The following is a 22,428-nucleotide window of genomic DNA, read 5'->3' as shown; positions in this document are numbered from 1 at the left end:
TTCCTTCAAACAGTCTTTACAGTGCAGCACTTTATCAAGATCCATTGTAATGTTATCACAATGACAACAAGGCCATTATCGTGAGAGCACACTGTCTCTGCCATTGTCCTGAAAGAACATATGTCATTGTATGTCAAAGTGACCCCATTTTCTATTTCTGTCCCATAATACACCTGAACTAGTGTAGTGTGGTTTGCCAGGGTATGTGGGTGAGTGAGTAATTATATACTACGTACATCCTTAGACACACAAGATGCTTAATATTTGTTGAAGAAGGCAGGAAGAGGTGGTGGGCGGGAGGGGGGTGGTTGGTGTTTGGCTTTTTTTGGTCAACATTTGATGTGTATTGTCATTTTATGCTTTAATCCTTGTCTGATTGTGTGATTATGTGTTTCATAGCCATTGTAATGATAGTGTATACAAAGATTATAGTCCTTTAACATCCTTCCAATGAGGACATTCAAATGCCTTGTATAGGAATTCATCTGACATCATTAATATCTACAGATAGCGTAATGTAAATGAACTATTTTAATGGCAATAGTAGTGTGTGCAGCAAAAGACATCAGTAGGCTACTTCTCCATTCACACTCCCACCATACTGTATAAAGAAAGACCAAAAGCCCCTATATTAAACAGCATGGAGGAAACCTTTCTGTTGTCTCCATCTGTGTGTTTGTCTGAATCTTGTATCTGGATGTTTTTTTGCATGTGACAGCGTTTTTGGAATTTCTTGTTGCACCCCCTCCCCCAAACCACACTGACCCTAAAGAACAAAATATGTTATAGTATGAAGACAAATACTGCCGAGCTAATGTGAACAGAAAGACTGTTTATTTGTTTTACAATATTATCTTGGTTACATTCGTATATAAACCTTTAGATTTTTCTAGCATTTTTTTTTTTACAGAATGAGAATGATGTTTATCAGTTTGCATACCTAGAAATTTAAAGGAATACATGCATTCAAACATGAACAGCATTAAAAGGAGGAACTTTATATAACAAGTAGAAATTCACAACTGTGAGCGCAGCTCAGTCTTACTGTGCTCATCAGTCAAGGAAGGAATATTACAGAGGGAGGTCCTCCGACACGCTTAGCAGAGGAGAGCAAGGTCATTGGCTAAACCCATGATGTGGAATTAAATGGCTTCAATTTGAGCAGATGATTTTCAGCATCAAATTTAAGCAGCTTTCCTGTATTTAATGTACAACATATAGAAGAGTTCTCTCATTAACATGAGGCACCACAAACACAATAATAAAAGAAAGCACAACTGTTGAAATGGATGCAGGATAGACAACCTCTTTAAAAAGGTAGTGGAAAGTGCACTTAGTGGGTCCGCCCAGCACAGACCCTGTCCAAACAGATACCAACAATTCCCTCCAAAATTACAACTGACCTCCTCATGTTGAATCACATAACACACTATGATATTGCTTACTTGTGCCTTTCACTGTCTCATAGCTCTTATAGTGTTTGTGAACAGGGTCGAGTCCCAGCTGCATAGGACAACAAACATCCACTGCTGCCCCCTTCCCTACACTCTCCCCTGTAATGTGCACACATTGCTCCCAGTACCTTCAAACACAACACATCAGAGTCCTATCACGACTTTTGCCTGCACACACAGGGAATGTGGTACAATGAGACATTGCCATCTCTCGGAGAAGGTGGAAGCTGCTACGTTTCTAACTCTCACAATGTTTAGGAGCATTGAATTATGTTCTGGGGACCATGAATGTTTATGTGTATTCACAAAAAAACTAATCTCGATGTCAAAATCTGTTCACCAATAAACTAAAAACAACTCACTGCTAAAACCTTTTAGTTTTACTGGCCATGTAAAAGTAGAATCTAGAGTAAAATCAGCCAACAATTTCACGTATGGTGTTAATTCAACTGAGATTATTTACGTATGCATATTAGAGGCCAAGTGCAGGGATTGAGAGTGCAGCCGTAATCTACATGGTAGGGCTCCAATGGCTGAACGTTGGCTTTTACAGCATTTTGACAAGGTGAAACGTCACTTGCCAATGATTCATCTCCACGATGAGGAGGAAGCTCTGGACTCATGATAGTGTGCATGGCTTAAAAAAAACATTTTGTACTGTCCTTGATCTCAAATACAAAACAAGAAAAAAACCCCCAAAAAAACAAACAAAAAAAAAAACATGTAATACATAGACTACAAGGTTAGCATAAAAAGTATTAGACATGTCAACAGAGATGAGGAAAATGTAGAAAAGGAAATATACTGAACAACATAATTGAAAAATTGAAAAAAAAGGCATCTCAAGGTTATGATGAGTAATGACTACGATGATGATTGTGATGCAGGAGGTGGTTTGATATGAAGACAGAAAGAAAAAGGGAAAGAGAGACAGAAACAGACAGATAGACAAAGAAAAAGAGAGAAAGAGAGATATCTCTGTATATTGTAGACATCCTGACAGTTTACACTCTTCTTTCTTCTGGTCTTCACACCTCTGGGACAGAGTGATCCATGGCTGACCGCAGAAGACCGGTGGACATCCTGGAGGGAAGAAAAAAAAAAAAAAAGTCATACCCAGCTTGTCAGTGAACGGGACGATGCTCTTCAGACAAGGTTGATTAAAGGTTGCTTGAGTCTAGTAACCCAATTTACATTTGCTGCATACAGTATTTAATTGAAAAGGGCCATTTAAAAGTGGTGTGATGTCCCTTCCTCATCAGACAGTCGGGCCCAGACATTTTGTCTTGTTAAACAGGTGAAATTAATGTTATTAATGTAATTTAGATGTTTCAGTTCATGGACCCTGCTATTGTGTAGAACCAGAGATATCATATCTATTCCACACATTCATCCTGGCACCTACGTTTCCCACAAGCAGCTCAACTGCCAACAAATCGGTTGGAGATTCAAGTGTGTTATGCTAGTAGTGGCTCATGTAGCTTGGAACTGCTAGCCTCCAGCAGAGATGAGGAGCGAGCTACAGAGGTCTGGTAACCTCACTGCCCTCTTACTCCACACCCCCCCAGATTTGTTTCATTTTCAAACTTGTAGTCTTCTGACACTGACACAAGTGTCATCCCTTTTTTTTTTTTAAACCAGATTTCACAGAGCTCCCTCTGGAGACACAAAAGACTTTATGGTACTTTTTTCCACATATGCAGTAGAACTCTCCAACGCCTGTAAATAGGTCTGGTCAATATAGACCAAAAACAAAATCAGGATTTTTTTCAAGCCTGGGGGTCGACTCACGATTTTCTCAAGATTGAAACATCATATTTTTAGACAGTTAAGCAAGAATAATAAAAGAGCTGCACCACCTGCAAGTCTGTCATCATTCTGCATAAAATACTTGTTATCTCACACAGCTACTGACTGTCAAAACCAGGTGCTTCAACTAAGAAGATCATGGGCATCCAGTTTAATAATCACTTTCAGCACAGACAGAGCAGAATATCCGCTCATTAATTGACCTGCTGCTGTTTGTGTTGCTTCAAAGACATCAGTCTGATATCTACAGACTGCTGCTAGCAGCTGCCCAGCAGGTAGAGATGTAGAATGTGGAAACTGTTTAGTTGGCTCCCAGACCTTCAACTCTCATAATCAGAGATGGTGCCTTGTCAACAAACACAAACTGAGAGCACAGATCAGTGTGCAGAGTCATTTTCAGTTTGTCCCTCTTGTACATACTCAGCAACATGACTGTTCAATTCAATACGAGATAGCCAGAGCCAGCTAGCCACCTGGAGTCACCACAGTCCTGTTGTCCTACATACACACCTGCAGCAGGTGTGTATGTAGTGTGATCAGTGTGATTAGTGTAACTAATGTTATGTTTGCAGTGGAAAAGGTCCATTAATCTGTTGTTGAATAAAGGCTCTATTCCATTCATTATCTATTCATGAAAGAGATAGATTTAGACTTTCTGATTCTGTATCAGTTTTTCAGTGTATGGATCTAAATGAAGGTGAGGCTCTGAGCTGACTGAAGGCTGAATTGAATTGTAACTGGATCACTGATGTCGAGGGACAAAATGAGTCCTTAAAGTTCATGGCCGAGATAATGGCAGTCTTACCGTTTAATCATGTGTTCATAGATGAACTTGGGCATGATGGTGATGGTCATGGCGGTCGGGGACGTGGACAGAATATCCTTGATCTGAGAATCCTGAAATTTTCACACAGGCACAGTGACATGTAAGGATCTCAGGTAATTATTAAAAAAAGATCACATTAGATTCTTGTTTTGTGAAGCACATTCACTTGTACACATACACACAGTTTTTCTCCAGTGTTTGGATGCATCATTGGAAACAAAAGCTAGGTATGGGGCATCTGTGACACAAATATCAAAAATGTTTCCATTTTCCAAACGGCAAATCCATAAAATGGTGTCACAGACTGGTGTCTAAAGAGACAATACTATAACAAATAACTCCTCAGTCAAGACAGTAAAATGAAAAACAACCTTCACTGCATCAAATCCTTCAGACTTGTAGTCGTTTACTGGTGATACACAAAACTGGGGGTCCACCAATTATCGCCCTGGCCAGTTATAGTACTCGTTTTGCAGAAAATCAGGCTGTGACTGATATATTAAATACATTTAACAAAGTACATTATTGATACTGATAAGTTGATGCATATGCAGCTTTTTTTTGCGATAGCTGCTAAAGGTGGAGCTAGTTTGAACAGCTTAGTGAGGGTTATAAAATACATCTTGGGGTGTTGGGATTATATATTGGGTAGGAAGGAAGAAAAAACATAGTTCTGCTACATTAAATTTAATTTGGATTCATTTTTCCAGAACTTTTCTTTAATTTTGTGTTTTTGAGAAATATTGGAGAGTTTTACCTCTTTGGACCATAAACAGTTATATATTTGAAACCATGTGAGGGGAAATGTCTCTTTGGTGGAACTGCAAACAACTCAAAGAGTAATGAAATGTAGTGGAGTCCAAGTATAAATTAACATCAAATGGAAATACTCAAGTAAAGTACAAGTACCTTAAAATTGTATTTCAATACGGTACTTGAGTAAATGTACTTAGTAGTTACTGTTCCACCTGTCACAGCAACAACTGCATTTAAATAATTACAACCAACTGAAGGCTTTCCAAAGCTCTTTCGCTGTAATAAACAAAGCATAATCGTGCATTAAGGCCCAAATACACTGAAAGCATCTGACACGCGCGTTTTGAAGTACACCTATTGTTTTTAAAGCCAAACACGCGCTAAAAGCGTTACGAGGCGCGTCAAAATGTCTTGATGGCCCAACTCTGACCTTGTTTCCAAGAGAACAAAGCTGTTTTTTCTGCAGCCAAAAAAGAGAGAGAGAGCGCCAGCCAGCTGTGCGCCGGCGACAGAGAGAGAGAGAGAGTGAGTGGCGGTGGTTGAGCAAGGAGAGCGAGCGGTAGTGAGAACAAAGCGGCTGAGAACGACGAGAGAAATAAAACGTTATATTCTGATTGTTTCACGGCAGTCACGTTTTACAGCACAAATAAATAACCATCAAACAGTCAACAGATGATTCTTTAGTTCATGTTTGACTGACACAATGAAGATTATCTTACACACATTACCTCCACAAAACCACTTAAAGAATTGATATCCATCACAAACCATTTGATGAAAATACTCATATACAGAAACAAGTGCCTGACCTTGAGTCCAATAACATTTTGTCCGTTGATTTCACAGATGTAATGGTCAGTCAGCACACCATTGCGGGCAGCAGAGCCATCCTTGACCAGCGAGGTGATTTTACCAGATTTGTAGATAAAGCCCACATGACCTGAGCTGTCTTTGTGCATGGTGACGGTGCGCTGGAATGGCCTAGAGACCGACACAGGCAGAGAGAAAAGTTTTGTTAGAGACAGCCTGATCCTGAGATTCTTTCTTCAAATGACAACATACCAACATGCCTGTAAACTAATTATGATAAATGATTGTTATAACTGTGATCAGGAAAACAAAAGGGGAAAAAGTCAGGAACAGATGGGAGAAGGCGAGACAAAAAGAAACTCCCTTAATGATAATCAAAACAAAACTACAAGGACAGCAATGAAATACAACTGACAGATCAGCCAGCAGAGGGAGCCAAACATTAAAAAAACAACAACTTGGTTGTTCTCCTGTGTTCATTCCAGTTCCTAATGAGATGCTATGAAACTGTTTAGAAACAGGAGAAAATCTCAGTTGTTTAAAGGTTACAGAGATCTATAAATACATTTAAACACAAAGCTTTTATGCAAATGAAATACAATAAAACTTCAAGCACATTGAACAAATGAATGCTGCATAGTTTCTGAGGTAAAGTTGCTCCATGTCATGTAAAACAGAGATGTGGAACAGTACCAGACCTCAGAATATCAACAAGTCTTGAGAAAATATAAGGACACCCTGCTGCAACCCTATGTCCTCTGTATATGAAATGCTCCTCACCTGTCCCTGACCACCAGCTCAATGCGGGTCTCAGCCGCAGTCTTCAGGGCCTTGTGGGCCTTGTCTATGCTCCAGCCGGCACAGTTCTGCCCGTTGATCTGAAGGACCTGGTCCCCAAAGCGCAGCCCGGCCAGGGCCGCAGGGGAGTTAGCCTGCACCAGCTGGACAAACACTCCCTGAGAGAGGAAAGAGAGAAGACACTCAAAAGATGATACTGGAGAGAAAACAAAGGAGCAACTCAAGGGAGATAAAGTGAGGATACAGCAAGGAAAGAAGAGATAAAACATCTTTAAAAGGATGAAAGACATTGCTAGATGATTTGAAAAAATGAAATCATGAAAGGAAAGACACAACAGAAGGCTCATGTCTGAACAATTCTTTAAAAAGAATTACAGGGTTTTACTTGTTGTCAGTGTAATGTAATGAATTGTTTGATTGGAATGATGTCTGTAATTCAAATCGTTATGGTCTATTTTGAGGATTCAACACCCTAGAAATGAATACTTACAAATCAAAATGGAGCATGTTTACTGGATGTTATGTTAGCCGGTAGCAGCACATCCATCACCAACACACTAAAATCTTCTATGTTCAGGAGCCTATTAGCACTCTTGAGCTGGCCAAGTATCAAAAGAGATCATTCACTCACTTTTTTTTGTTTGTATTCTTGCTTTTCTTATGGCGTTAATGCATATGCAATGCATATGTATCCTACAAATTAGGGATGCACCAATCTGATATTCCCCCTATACTACCAAATAACAGAACTGCGTATCTGCTGGGAGTGACTGATCCACATTAAATACTATTCTCTAACTATAATTAAGTTATTACTGTTACTCATCACTTCATGCTTGTGCTTACATGCCTTTTAATGCGACATTCACAGTTCACTAACAATACCAAAAACTGACTGTCTATTGTTTTTCTAAAGTACATTTTCTGCACTTTGTGTCAGGTATTCGTTTTGAAACACTGCATGGACTAAGCAATGTTAAGATTTCATTTCATGTTTAACAAAGAGAACAACTTCCATCTTATCAATGAGGAACTTTTAGCTGCTGGAGTAGCATCAGCATCAACTTTGATCACCGTTGTTGATCAGTGTTACTCAGCTCAGTGCATGGAATAAAAAAGATGATTTTGATCTGTTTTTTCATTGTCCATGTCCATTATGAGTCCTACAATGTCATACAGTAGGAGTGCAATGCTTAATCGGTGGAGTACTCTTAAGAAATTATGTGTCAATAACACATAGTGGCACATTTTAACTTGCATGTTAAAAATTCTTAAATTATATCTATTAATTCCCTCATTGACAAATCCAGAATCTATGAATATGCATTTTTTTTTTATGTCTCCTACTCCTCTATTCCAGTGTGAAGTCTATCCTCGGTGTGTGTGCACTGGAGGCTTCAAGTTTCCACATCACACTTGTCAGTTCCGTACTGGACCACGATTGGCTTCAAACTAGTTGTGATATCACAAATCATGCTTGTAAGTCCAGACCTTAAACTCAGATTTTCTGTGATTTTCTCAGTGAGAAACTTTGTTCCTTCACCAGATGAATGTGACGTGAACGTTTTCACCACCGTCCCAGAACCGTCCTGAAAACAATTTTAACCACCCCAAAAATCAAAATGTTGTTTCTTTATTTTGTTATTATCATCTATAGTTGTTAGTTGGCGTAATAAAAACACCATTAAAATGTTGAGGAAATAAATCATTATATTTATTTTGCTCCATTCAAATAAATAGGTTTAAAACAAAACTGAAAGGCTGTAAAAATAAAAAAAATAAAAAAAATAAAGAAAAGAAAAAGAAAAAGAAAAAGAAAAAGAAAAAGAAAAAGAAAAAGAAAAGAAAAAAATAAATAGGAGAACACTGAATTTGGGAAAAATTCTGTGCCTCAGTCTCAGTCGTTTCGGTCTCTGTACTGAGGTCTTCCTAAAGCCACTACGTTATTGTGTGTGTGTTGTATTGATGTACAGGGGCAGACTTTACCATTAGGCAAGGTAGGCAACTGCCTGGGGCCCCAACTAAAAGGGCCCCTAACAACTATAGATTTATTACTATATTTAGATATGAAAAATATTGAATTATGTTGCTTTTCTAACACATTATACGCCGAAATGACTTACAAAAACCCCCAAAGCACTTCAAAAATATGCACCAACTTCTACTTCAGAGGAAAACATTGTACCACTGCATTTACCTGACAGATGAATGTCAAACAAAAAATGATTCACTATTATTTATTTAACTAGTCAGCATTATATAAAATGGTTAGAATTAAAAGCAAGTACATTAAGTACATTGTGCTGACAATACCTCTCTTCACTTTTAAGTAAAACTTTGAATGCAGGATTTTACAGTATTTTCACTGTGTGATATGAATAGTTTTACTAAAGAAAACAGATTTGAGACATTCCCAGTTAGAAAAAGGGTGAAAATAAAGCAGAGTGTTTTTTTCAACAATTTACTTTAAAGATTAGAGATTAGAGATAATTGTAAATGTTTCCGTGGTGAACTGTGCCTTCATATTTATGTACTATGTATAGTGTCTGCTGTGGTCCCATTTCTGCTCCTGATAACCCATGCTGTCTGAAAAGATTGTAGCATGCTGAGTGCACCAATTTCTCCAACAATCTCTCTTATATAATTGTAGAAATAAGTGTAATTAGTGCCTGTTGTTAGTTTGCTTAGTTGTGGGTCAGTAATTTGTGGCTGATGAAAAACGAAGCGGTCTGCTACAGCAGCTGACTGCAGCTCTGCTCTGCTATGTTCATATTTTTGAGAATGTAATTAATATTTTCCTCTTTAATGATGCATTATTTAAACACCTGCGACCTATTACACTATTAATCAGAATGTTAATCTTTATGACACCCAACCCGCCCAATCCGAGGATGCCTGTGGATATAAATGCAATCCGGGCATCACTAGTAACCATAGTAACAGCATGAGAAAACGTGCTCCGTTGTAGTTAGCGTTCAGTTTAGTTTGTTATTTGCTAAGTGAAAGTTTTGCTAAGTGTCCCGGATGTTAATCTGTTCATCCCAAACACATTTTTTACCATCCCTGGGACGCCAGGACACCAGAGTCTAGAGTGGAAACACTGAGCAAAACAGGTTAAACACTGAATGTTTACAACAAGCGAAGCAGAGTTTGACCCAGATCTCAATATCAAGTGGAGGCAGGGGGTGTATATTTCCTCAGTCATCAGTATAGTGTCAAAAGGGTGTTAGTGACAGTCAGTCTGGCCTAAATAATTAATGCAAGAACAGGTGCCTGTCAATGACTTTGTGATGCTGACTCACGTTGTCGATGGACCTGAGCCGGAGTCCGACCTTCCCGTCCTGGTCCTTGCAGAGAATAATCTCCCGCAGCCCTGGTCGGATCTCTGCCCTCCTGATGCCAACATCTGCCCCTGTCACCGGCCGCACCATCCCCCCGACACCTGAGAGGGAGGGCACTGCCACTTGCTGAGGAGGGGAAGAGGAATCCGGAAAAGTGGAAGAGGTGGGTTGAGAAAGAACGAGGTGAGAGGAAGAAAAGGATTAAAGAGGAATGTTACATTAAAATTCAGCTAGCGATAAAAAGGAACGCTGCATCAAATCGAGGGACAGTATGTGGGAGGGTTTCATCTTCTCCACCAGTGAATGAAATCAGGGATGCCATTAAAAACATCATTATTAATATGCTTTGCAGTAAATACAAAGAAATTAATACATCTAAAGAATAATGGTAGAGGTGACGATATTAGCAAATGGCAGAGAACACAGATGGTTAAAAGTCAGCTGACGAGCTAGGGCACTGTTAGAGCCTTGACATCTGCAGGAGCCGCATGTACACTCACTCACTCTCACACTCTCTCTCACACACACACACACACACACACACACACACACACACACAGAGGGGAGTGATGAGATCGCACCCTCCCACACACTGCTCCAGGCCTGCGGTGAGTCATTCAGTAATGTGGATCTCCAGGAACAGCGCACTGTTGTGCTCTGATATATCTACAGCGAATGGCTGCTTTCATTTACTAAAAACAGGTTGTATTTAAAGGAGGCTGGCGCTTTTAATTGAGGTCATAGCATTTCTTAATCATTATTTTTTCAACCAAAGCAAAAACAAATTCACACATAAAACAATGATGGAATAAGATGTTAATGATACATCCAAACAACAAACACAAACACTTACATTGTCAGCCACAGGCAACAGGGCCAGGTTCCTCTGAACTTCATCGCTGTTGAGGCTCAGGCCCATGTACTCTCCCAGTTCCTCCAGATTTGGGTACAGGCCTGGGAGAATGGAGAGATGGGTGGAGGGAGAAAGGAGGAGGGTGGGTGGAAAAAGGAAAACCAAAGAAAGAATTGAGGTTGAGAATTGAGGGGAGCAGATGGAGGGTGGGTGAGCAGGTGGGAGAGGTCGGGTGTGAGAGACAGGTGGTTGGTAGGAGAGAGAGAGAACATGGAAGAAAAGGGAAAAACAGTTACGGCTAAAGGTTACATAAGGGATTAATGAATATGGTAATACTACGTTTGCAACACAGACTTATAAAATGTTCTCACAGGTGTACAAACTTCAAAACACTGTAATGTCAGCTGCACCTTAGTAGCTCATCTCACTCTTTCCTTCACTTTCATGCTGTCCATCACAACAGGGTCATGCTTGAGCTACATGGAGCCCTCCACTGGAAGAATGCTGATAATGAGCAGTCTGTGTTGCAATGCGGTAAAACTTTCCTGGCATCAGTATTCAGGCCACTATATTCAAATGGTTTGTGTGTCCAATCCTTCTCTTCCTCTTTGACCTGATCTATACAAATATACACACAAAGTTTTATGCAAATCGGTGATATCTGTGATTGTATCTGAGATCTGCTTGTAGGTTATGAGTCACGAGGCCTCTCTCATCTTTTCCTAAACTCAAAAGCTGGGGAAGTAATACTTAAGTCCCAGGCTATTAACCAAACTTTTCCTTTGAATTTTAACACACCATTACAGACGTAAGATAGGGTTTAGGGTTAGGCTTGGACTTCTTGTTTTAGCATCTCCTGTCTACTTCACTCTTTGGACAGTTTCTACCTGTCTGTCCCTCTTCCTGCCTGTCAGCATGACTGCATCACTTTTCTGGCAACAAGAGGCGGCCATTGCCCTTGCAGCAGAGCACTGATTACTAAATTTATCCTGGCGAGGGTAAAAGAAAGTCAGACAGAGGTAGGGAAATAAGTATAGTCACTCAGTGGCACACATAAATATGCATCCTAGCCAGTTATTTAGAACTTACTGCCCGCTTACATTGTTCTCATGTGCTTGGAAAGCACTTGGGAGCCTCCATGTGTAGTGCCAAAGGGGATGACAGTATTCTGTATGGTTTAGCTGGGGCAAAGCTTCAACATGTGGGAAAGGCACTTCCTGTCTACACAGGATCACCTTGCATCTGCATGTACCGGCAGGTTGATGATACCAAATCATACTGTTAGTCAGTGGTGGAAGAAGTATTCAGATCCTTTGTTTAAGTAAAAGTATAAATACAGCAATGTAAAAATACCTCCTGACCATCCTGAAAGAAACAAATGTACAAACCAACAAAGACTGGCACCTGACAGGCTTGCACCAAAACTTAACGTTAATATTTGTTTACCTAATTTATGTGCAATCATTTAATTTAAGCTCAGTGTAGAGAAATACACCAATATGAACAACTGCCTTACTGCACGCAGCTATGACGACACTGTTGACACCACTTATATATAACATGGCCCCTCAGAGACTAGGGAATTTCCAAAAGTTTAAATTTATATTATCAGGCTGCCCTAACAAGTATTAAAAGACTCTCCAGCTGGTCCAGAATGCAGCTGCACTTGTACTAACAAAAACTAGAAAAAGAGATCATATTTCTCCCATTTTAGCTTTGCTACATTGGCTTCCTGTAAAATTTTAAAACTTCCTGTAGAATTTAAAATCCTTCTCCTAACTTATAAAGCCCTTAATGGTCAGGCACCATCATATCTTGAAGAGCCTAGGGCCAGCCAGGCTCGCAATGGATCAGCCCTTAGTTATGCTGTAGTAGTAGTTATGCTATATAAATAAAAATTGATTGATTGATTGATAGATAATGGGCTATGTGAATCAGTCAAGAAACAAGACTATTGACTTATGTTGACCATAGTTGGTGATGGAACACACAACATACAAAACTTATATCAACCAGCAATTTCTACATGTAGTGGCAGAGAGAAGCTCAGTGATTTGAATCTAAGTCAATACTTCTATCAATATACTGCTAATGTTCAGTGATTGTCTTTGTTTCAACAACAGTGATTGTGCCACCACAGTGCTCTGGTGGTACCAGGTGGAGTCAAGTCTAAGGTCAACATTGTTTCAGTCAGCCACTTCAACTATGTACTCCACCCAAAACACCGACTACACAGCTACAGGGGACAGCTCTAGTCATGGCACAGAAAAGAAAGAGAGATGAACACATCCACAAATTGATGGCCAAACATAAAAAGTGGAAATGAAGGAACAATGCAGACCATGATTCATCCCAGACTCCTACACCCATTAAAATGCGTTTCATAATTTCAGAAAACTGAATTTGCCTAGTCATAATAGCTGGCCTGCCCTCTCTTCTTCCTCATTTTGTGCTCTCCTGCTTCCTCATTTATGTTTTTGTGCTCTCCTGCTTTATCACAGTCTCCTTCTTTCTCCTCTCCCACACACTCCACAACTGCCCACATAAGCTAATCCAAAAAAAAGAAAGAAAAACAAACTGGTGTTGACTTGGTTTTTGTGGTTTATCCTGACCTTCTTATCAGAACTCTTTGATGAGTAACAGTATCTGGGAGATGGCCATTGAAGTCGGTCACCAAACAAGGACCTGGCTAATAATGCATCTGTTTTTTACCAGGTAAATTTGTTGTATTGATGCTTTAAGGTAATGCAGAATCTAATGCATCTTTGAAAACAAAACACACATGCAGGCTGTCAAGTTCTATTATCTCCTTCTCATTCTTGGTGTTTTTCCTTTACAGAAAGAAGAAAGGTCATGTTGTTGAGGCAATCTGAAGGCAGCAGAATAAGTGAAGTTTACAGCGTTAGCGTGTCTGCCTAGGCTGTAGTTCAGTGCTGGTGTCAATCAGGCCGTCCCCTTTCACGTCCCTCTCCGTTTCCCTTCTCCACACCAGGACAAGAAACTCCTCCCGTCTCTCCTGTAGTTCAATCACCCACTACACCCCTGGGTCTCTCCTTCCTCCCTCCTTTTCAAACCAACTCCTCCTCCTCTCTCTTTCTCCTATCACGCCTCGTCCCAGCACAACTGCCAGAGCCAGTCTCCATGGTGACTCACAGCTAGCTCTGCTGAGGTAAAAACAAAAGACCGAAAGCCCACAGGACTTTGCATCCAAATAAAGAAAAGAGAAACTGAATGAGTGAGAGAATGGTAAAAGGGGGAGAAGTGAGTGAAAATAAGCAGAAAAGTTGTGTTCTCTAAACTCTAAACGGCCCCCTGTCCATCTTCTGCCTGCTTTTAATCTTTTATGGGTGCCTCCTTTTCTTTATCTTTTCCATCTGAGTCTTACAGCAGAGCTTAAGCCTACTTTCACAGAAACTCAGAAAAACATAAACCCTTGAGCAGAAATAAAATTATAGAGAAAGCCATAGAGAGTCACAAACAAAGAGAGAAATCATAGTCGGTGTGGGGGGCCCAGTTACTCTCCTTATTGTACAAAGACCGCATAACCCCTCCTCCCATCATAGTCCTCTCACTCTACTCCTCTTTATCCATCTCCAATACTACAGAACTGTTCCTCTTCCACAAATAACTGCAGTGAAACCAACAGGTAAAGAGAATGAGAGCAGACACAGGAGTTAGCTTGAAGCTAACTTGCATCTGTAGTCCCCCACAATCAAAACATACAACAGCACAACAACAAACAGTAGAAAGCAAAAAAAAAAAAAACACACACAGAACACACCATACAAAATATAACACATATATATATGAGACTCACTTGATCCTGGCATCCCAGCAGTGGCAAGCTGAGGCTGGTAGGTTCCCTCAGTGATGGCTGGCATGGGGGTGGTAGTCTGGGCGAACTGGGCCTGGGCCTGAGAAGCAATCAGACGCACACAGTCAACTGGAAGAGTAGCCACTTGAACAACTAACTTAAAATAGCAAATACTGGATGGATATTGTCATCAGTACAATATAGAAAGAAAGGAAAAACAATGACAGTAAGGCTGTTACAATCCTCCTCCACTCAAAAATACAGTGCTTGAAAGTTTGTGAACCCTTTAGAATTTTCTGCATTTCTGCATAAATGACCTAAAATGTAATCAGATGTTTACACAAGTCCTAAAACTAGATAAAGTGGACCCAATTAAACAAATGAGACAAAAAAATAAACCTTTTCATTTATTTATTGAGGAAAATTATCCAATCTTATTTATTTGTATGAGGCAAAAGTATGTGAACCCTTGCGTAACTGGTGTGACCCCCTTTTGCGATAACTTCAACCAAACATTTCCGGTAACTGTTTATCAGTCCTGCATATCAGCTTGGAGAACAGTCTCAACTCAGGGATGTTGGTGGGCTTCTTTGCATGAACTGCCTGCTTCAGGTCCTTCCACAGCATTTCTATAAGATTAAGGTCAGGACTTTGACTTGGCCATTCCAAAACATTATCTTTCTTCTGTTCTAACCATTCTTTGGTAGAATGACTTGTGTGTTTAGGGTTGTTGTCCTTCTGCATGACCCACTTCCTGTTGAGCTACAGTTCACAGATGGATACCTTGACATTTTCCTATAGAATGTGCTGGTACAACTCAAAACTCATAGCTCCTTCAATGACTGCAAGCTGCCCTGGTTCAGAGGCAGCAAAGCAGCCCAAACCATGATACTACCACCACCATGTTTCACAGATGGGTTAAGTTTCTTATGCTGGAATGCAGTATTTGCTCATCACCAAACACTTCTCATTCAAGCCAAAAAGTTTGATTTTGGTCTCAGCCATCCACAACATTGTTCCAATCGCCTTCTGGCTAATCCATGTGGTCTTCAGCAACCCGTGGACGGCAGCAATTTTCTTTTTGGAGAGAAGTGGCTTTTTTCCTTGCAACTCTGCCATGCACACCATTGATGTTCAATGTTCTCCTGGTGGTGCACTCATGAACATCAACTGTAGCCACTGCACAAGAGGTCTTTAGTTACCTAGACAATACCCTGGGGTTTCTTGAGATGCCCCGGAGTATTACACACCTGCTCTTGGTGTGATTTCTGTTGTTCGACCACTCCTGGGGAGGGTAACAATGGTGTTGGATGTCTTCAATTTATATGAAAGTCATATGAAAGTCAACTGGTGGAGTCCAAACTCTTTAGAAACGGTTTTGTGACCCTTTCCAGCTTGGTGAGCATCAACAACTCTTCTTCTAAGGTCCTCAGAGATATCCTTTGTTTAAGCCATGACAAACTTTGACAAACCTGTGTAGTGAAGCTCAGAGTTTGATAGTGAAGACCCAGATTTCTCTTCTTTAAATAAGGCAGGGCCTCTCAGACTCGCACTTGATTGTCATCCCATTGATTGAAACACCTGACTCTAATTTCCCCTTCAAATAAATTGATAAACCTAGAGGTTCACATACTTTTGCCATGCAAAAATATGTAACATTGGATCATTTTCCTCAATAAATAAACAAACAAGTGTAAGGTTTTTGTCTCATTTGTGTAACTGATGTCTCTATCTAGGTTTAGGACTTGCATTAAAATCTGATCACGTTTTAGGTCATATCTATGTAGAAATAGAGCAAATCCTGAAGGGTTCAAAAACTTTCAAGCAGCACTGTATGTAAATATATAAATATGTTTTTCTTCTTGTTCCTACAGCTGAATGTTTGAGCTTCACTGTACAGAATGGTTTATGTGCAGAGTTTCACACTAGAAGACTGTTTTCACATTCATCTGCTGAAAGTGTTAAATTTCTCTGTGCTCATTGAAAATCCAATTCTAAGAGATGTGTTACAAGAAGTATTTGTAACATCACAAATAGTTATAATTATATAATAGGAAACCAATCCTGGTCCTCTATTCAACTTACACGAGTGTGATGTGGAAATTTGAAGCCTACTGCACATAAAGCATACGGGTAAAAGAGAATGGCATAAAATGCTACTACAGAGGTTATTATGTCCAGATAGATGGCTGACTTAAACACACTCATCTTACCTTGATGACCTTGTCGACCTTGAGGTCCTCGAGGGATGGATACAGAGACATCCTAAGGAGAAAACAAACAGCTATGAGCGAAGGACTTTGAGTAAGGGAGGATGACATAGCTGTAAGAGATAACAATGCAGCCAGACAAGCTCCTGGTTGGCTGGGTTATCCTCATATTACCTTAATGTCATCCATTACCATCCATTAAGCTATACTTTATATTCATATTGAGTCAAATGGCTCCCTGTGATGTGGAAAGGATGCTAGTGCTCACGATTCCACTGACCAATCACAACCATCTTTGTTGTTGAGTGCAGCTTTCAGCTACGTCCAGTTCGTTGTCTTGGTTCTGTCAGTCTCAAGAACCAAAACAACTTACCTGCCCAGCCTGAAATGGCAGAAGGATGAAATAAAAGAGTGACTGGTGAAGAAAATTGAACATTCAGCAAGCCAAAGCTGGGCACAAAGCTGGGCTACAATACTTGAGATTAGACGGGTTTGTGAGTGATGTTATCTTAAGATGTGCATGGATGCAGGGGGTAGAACACAAAACCAGAATGACGGAGAGCTTATGAGACAGCAACATGAGTTGTCTCTGTGCAACAGAATGCAGAACTTTCAAAAGTAATGGATGGAAAACCTCCCTGTGAGCTCCCTGTTAGTAATGTACTAGATAGGTTTGCACAGAAGATGGTGAGGAAGAAACTCGCTTTTATTTTTAGCATGTTTGTGGTGATTACTTACTAAGTTTGCCAGGCTCTACAATCATTGTCTTACATTTACTGAGTTTCAGTGTCAGAAGAAAGTTTTGGAAATGTGAGGACCATATACAAATTCTCATCTTAATAGTAATTTGTCAAAATCATGATGAACTCAATTGAGAAATAGATATAATAATAGAGTATGGTAAACAGATGGGAAATGTTTTTTTGCTAATCCAGGAAATCATAATACTTCACCACACCGATACAAAACTCCTGTTATTTCAGTATTAACACAAAGCAATGGATGATGGCCTATCACTTCTGGAAACATTAAAGGGACAGCCATCATGGTATAATCTGTATGACAAAATCTCTGACGCTAGACAGATTTCTGTTGTCTCTCAGAATACTGTATGTCATCATATTACCCAATACTAAAGTTGCATTTATAAATAGCAACTGAGTGAGTGACGAATAAATCTAAGATAAGTATGTAGTACACTTCTCCATAGAAAACACTACTAAGCATCGGCAACAAAGCTCAAACAAACTACCACATCATGTCAACTGGATGAAATGGATGACTGCAAGTATAGACGCTGTTAGTATGTGTTGAACACAATAACAATAATAGGTGCACTTATTCTGATGTGTGTCATGAGTTCACTTCAACCTTGCACTACATTATCATCTTATCTTATCTTATTTCCATGCTGGGTGAACTCAAGGTGTGTGTTGTGTGTGTTTACTTTGAACTTGTTTTGACGTAAATGATGACAAGAGTGGACCAAGTGTGGGTGAGAGGAGGACAGAGGGTATGCAGAAATAACATCTTTATAACTTCATATCTTATTCATTTTCACTAACACTCGACTACATAATATAGCTGCATTTCCACACACTGATTTTATTATAAATTCAAATAATGACATGATAAACACTTGGGCCTATACGTACAGCATGCCACAACATAATAACATGATAACATACATGAGTAACATGGGCAGACGGAGACACGCTAAAGCACAAAAAATGTCTACTGTCTCTCAGGTTCCAATAATGTTGTAAACCATAATGACAATGTATGACTCAACCCAACCCCCTTGTGGTCTGTCTCTAACCATAACTAGACTCAGACATGCTCAGAAGAACTCATAAACAACCAAGTGACTGAAGAAGGAAGAGGAAATGAAAGATCACAGTCAGCTGACTGAGATTATAATGCACACAGGATAGGCAGAGGCATGCAGTGGAGTGATGACAAGTAATCAACACAAGTATGTTTGGTTCTGTGTATTTCAATTCATTCATTCATTTGCCTTGATATAAACAAAAGCTTACATTTCTGCCTATGCCTTGATGTCCATAGTATTTTTTAAAAAATAAGGTAGTGGCCACTTTTCATGCACACAGATCACATGTAGTGTTACTGTTAAAAATGCTACTGGCATGCAAAGTAAATTGCAACATCCCTGGTTCAATTCAAACTGGGGACCTTTGTTGCATGTCCTCCCCCTCGCTCTTCATGCTTTCTCTCCGTCTCAACTGTCAGCTGTCAAACAACAAAGTGATGCACTTAGAGCTGCCTATTGATTAATCTGCTGTTTATTTTCCCAATTAACTGATTATTTGTTTGGTCTATGACATGTTTAAAAATAGTGAAAAAATGGCATTCATAATTTTTCACAGGCCACTGAGACATCTTCAATTTGCTTGTTTTGACTGATCAACAGTCCAAAACCTTAAAAGATATTTAATTTATGGTCAAATATGACGAATATTAACAATTGTTTAAATTGTTTGCTTTAAAAATGACTGAAATGGTTAATTGATTATCATAATAGCTGCAGGTTCATTTTCTGTCAACCGATGAATTGATTAATCGACTAATCATTGCAGCTCGAGATGCACTGATCAAGACTCCGATATCTCAGCTCAGGGTGCTGATCCATTCCAAGTGCACTCAATTTCACAATTTTTTAAAGTTCTTTTTACTAAATGTGTGACCCAGACGTTCTCTGTGTTTCTCCTTCTTTTTCAACACAATATTCCTTTCTCACTGCCTTTTAGAACTCATTTTTAAGTATGGTAACATGAGGTTGGCACTAAAAACTGAGTTTGCGGCCCATTGACACTGAATGAAGGAAAAACTGAATTTAACGACGACCTTAACAAAGAAACTGTTTAAAATGTGGCTAAATACAGGCTAAAAAAGACCAAAAACTTATCTTAAAAAGAAAACTGATGGCATTTAAGTTCATCCAGTGCTACTTTTATGTAAAAGTGACGACTGATTTCTCACCCATTTTCTTTCACAATTACAAGTCATATGATAAACACATCACTTACTGAATAAGGAACAGGAAAACAAAGAACAGGAAAATGACAGAATAACAATAATAATAATTCAAGTCAAAAACTTCAACTCACTTTCTTCCATATTGAGATCCATAATGAGCCAAAACAAGCCATCACAAAATAACCCTTTTAAAATGTTTTACAGTACAAAACATCACAGTTATGAGAGTCCACACTGATATGTCATGTACACATACTGGTCAGATACGTGGTGGTCACAAATTCATTTTGACACCAGTAAGTGAAAAATGCCTTGAATCCCTAAAATAAGCGCATCATTCTGACCACAATCACATTACTGCCAGATCTCACTCTCCCAGCTACTCCAGCCACTACTCTATTCTGTTATCCTCAGTCCTCACAGACAAGTACATCATTGTGTTGGTGGACACAGAGAGGCATTTTAATACTTTATAGTGTTTACTTTTCAGCTGTGTTTGTTTGCTCGCTTTATATTCCTCCCTCACTCAAACAGGCTGGAGGTGTAAGTGAATAAGCTTGGAAAAAATGAGTGTTTGGGCACTTTTTGCAATGACATAACCAAATCCTTGAGTCACTTCTGCAACTGCAGTTCAAATGAAGAAATGACTTTATTTGTTAATGTACACGGAAATATCCTACATTTGAATATGCAAAGACAAACAGGAAACAGATACAGTGGGGTAAAAAGCTTGGCAAACATCCCATAAAAGCATTCCTTTACTGAAAACAGCACGGAGAGGCTTTGGCATGACTCTTGTGCTCGGCCAGAAACTATGTAACTAGTTGGCAAAGCAAACACTTAAGTGGAAAGGAAAGAGGGCTAACTCCAGTCAGCCTGAGCGAATTGGTTAGATTCAAGACTGTGGCCTTCTTGGCAGCTTTTTCCTGGTTATTTTAACATGGCTGGGAAAGAGACAGAGGGAAGAGGGAGGAGGAGGAGGGAGGAAGGAGGAGGAGGAGAGGGACGACGGACAACTGTAACAGGGAAGTCTGCACTGCTTTGAACTGACCCACACCCTTTCTACTGTACCGCATACAGGGGTCACTATATATTACATACGTTTACACGTTGCAGACAGATAAAACACTTGCACGTTACCAAATAAATAAGCACTGTGAGCTGCTGTCTTTTGGCTCAAAGAAAATTATGGGGCTTAATTGACGTTACTTTAAATTATATGACGTGAAGCATTTCCCTTAATCTGACACTGTGGCAAACGTTTGTGTATATTCTTTAGCGAGGAACTGTGTGTCTCTATCATTAAGTTACGACGTCGTGAAGTGTTACCATCATGTTAGCTAACGTTACGTTGCCTCACTAGGCTACAGTCATTAAAATTAACCAACAGCTGTTAGTTGGTTTAAGCAGGCAGACTTATCTCGTACAGTGATGAAATAGCAAATAGTTTACGACAAAGTATAATATGTATGAAGGAAAACTGTTCCGAGTCGCTTAACTGTCCCTCGTCTTTGTTCAGGAATCGTAGCAGCTAGCTGTAACGTTAGCTTATAACGACACCAGAATGTGTGTTAACGCTGGTGAAGGTACAGCGGTTTGTTGGATTAGCTGACATTAAAGACAGTCTCACCTTTTATGCCTTGTTTGGAAAATCTGTTACAACAGCTGGTAAGATTTTCGGAGCGTCAGATATGCGCAGACCTCTTCAGCTTATTTGTTTTCCTCTCTTCGTCGCTTGCTCGTCGTTGATACGGCGATGAGCTGGTTGAGGGGGAATTCTGGTAAGTGATGATGTCACTGCTGGCTTCCTGGTCGTGCAAGTCAGCGTTGACGTTTCAAGTCACGCCTCGTATCGGTCACATGAACTTCACTCACCAGGACAATTTTTTTCCCATGAAACAGACCTATACATAACATTGTGATAATCAATATGACACAACCAACCTAGTTGGCTTATTGTGCCTCAACAAAATGCTATTCTGTGTCGTATGCTTTGTTTTGATTCTGTGTTTTGCTGTCTTTGCTGCTTTAATATGTATTTAGTGATTTACTGTATTTTTCTAACTGCCTGGGCAAAACCTGGGATTCTTTCACAAAAATGTATGGCCCATAATCAAATCCAAATGGTTGTTTTTTTCTTCATTTGTTGATTGATAGATATAAAAGACGGGTTCACAATTTTTAAGGCTGTCTTAAAACAATAGTCAGGAGTCCAAATGAACATTGCAATGTGTTTTGTTGTTGTTGTTTTTGTTTGTTTGTTTGCTTTTTATTTTGTTTTGGGTTTTTTTTGCTGTAATCATTCCTCCTGTTCATACTGACCTGATCCCTTCATAATGCACTTACAATGTAAGTGATGGGGGACAAAATCCACAGTCCTCCTTCTGTGCAAAAATGTATTTAAAAGTGAATCTGAACCTAATATGAAGCTTCAGCCATTCAAATGAGTCAAATCAAGTAGATATTTTTCAACGTTACAGTCTTTTTAGTGCCAAAGTTCCTCTTTTTATTACTATTCTTCCACCACTCAACAGGGAAACACGAAGAGGGAATATGATATTAAAAAGACTGTAAATGTGTCAGATATCCACTTGATATGACTACTCAGACTGTTTAAGCCTCATATAAGCTTCAGATAAACTTTTAAATGCATTTTTGCACAAAATGCGTGGACACACTGGATTTTGGCCTCCATCACTTACACTGAAAGGACATTTGAAGGGGATCTTTTAATCGCCAGTATGAACAGGAGGAATGATT

The 22,428-nt window shown here is 39.5% G+C and overlaps 1 protein-coding gene across 1 annotated transcript; it reads right to left on the bottom strand.

The window, feature by feature from the left end:
* Positions 1 to 812: 812 nt before the first annotated feature.
* On the bottom strand, positions 813 to 21,470 carry sdcbp2 (syndecan binding protein (syntenin) 2). Its single transcript, XM_044351016.1, has 9 exons — positions 21,299 to 21,470; positions 16,675 to 16,726; positions 14,465 to 14,561; positions 10,648 to 10,748; positions 9,756 to 9,920; positions 6,436 to 6,611; positions 5,655 to 5,826; positions 4,069 to 4,160; positions 813 to 2,537 (listed from the first exon to the last, which is right to left on the bottom strand). The coding sequence occupies exons 2-9, from the start codon at positions 16,723 to 16,725 to the stop codon at positions 2,483 to 2,485; spliced, it is 909 nt and encodes a 302-aa protein (XP_044206951.1). The 5' UTR covers position 16,726; positions 21,299 to 21,470; the 3' UTR covers positions 813 to 2,482.
* Between the last annotated feature and the right edge of the window lie 958 nt (positions 21,471 to 22,428).

This window comes from Thunnus albacares, chromosome 5 (assembly GCF_914725855.1).
Source record: "Thunnus albacares chromosome 5, fThuAlb1.1, whole genome shotgun sequence".
NCBI lineage: Eukaryota > Metazoa > Chordata > Actinopteri > Scombriformes > Scombridae > Thunnus > Thunnus albacares.
This window is presented reverse-complemented; position numbering and strand designations above follow the sequence as displayed.

Bases quoted from the DNA above. Each gene is read 5' to 3' on its own strand.
- sdcbp2 (XM_044351016.1), bottom strand. From the start codon at position 16,725: ATGTCTCTGTATCCATCCCTCGAGGACCTCAAGGTCGACAAGGTCATC. The intron at 4,161-5,654 runs GTCAGGCACTTG...TGAAAATTTCAG, and splicing joins AAAATGTTATTGGACTCAAG to GATTCTCAGATCAAGGATAT. The intron at 2,538-4,068 runs GTAAGACTGCCA...TCTTCCCTCCAG, and splicing joins TATGAACACATGATTAAACG to GATGTCCACCGGTCTTCTGC.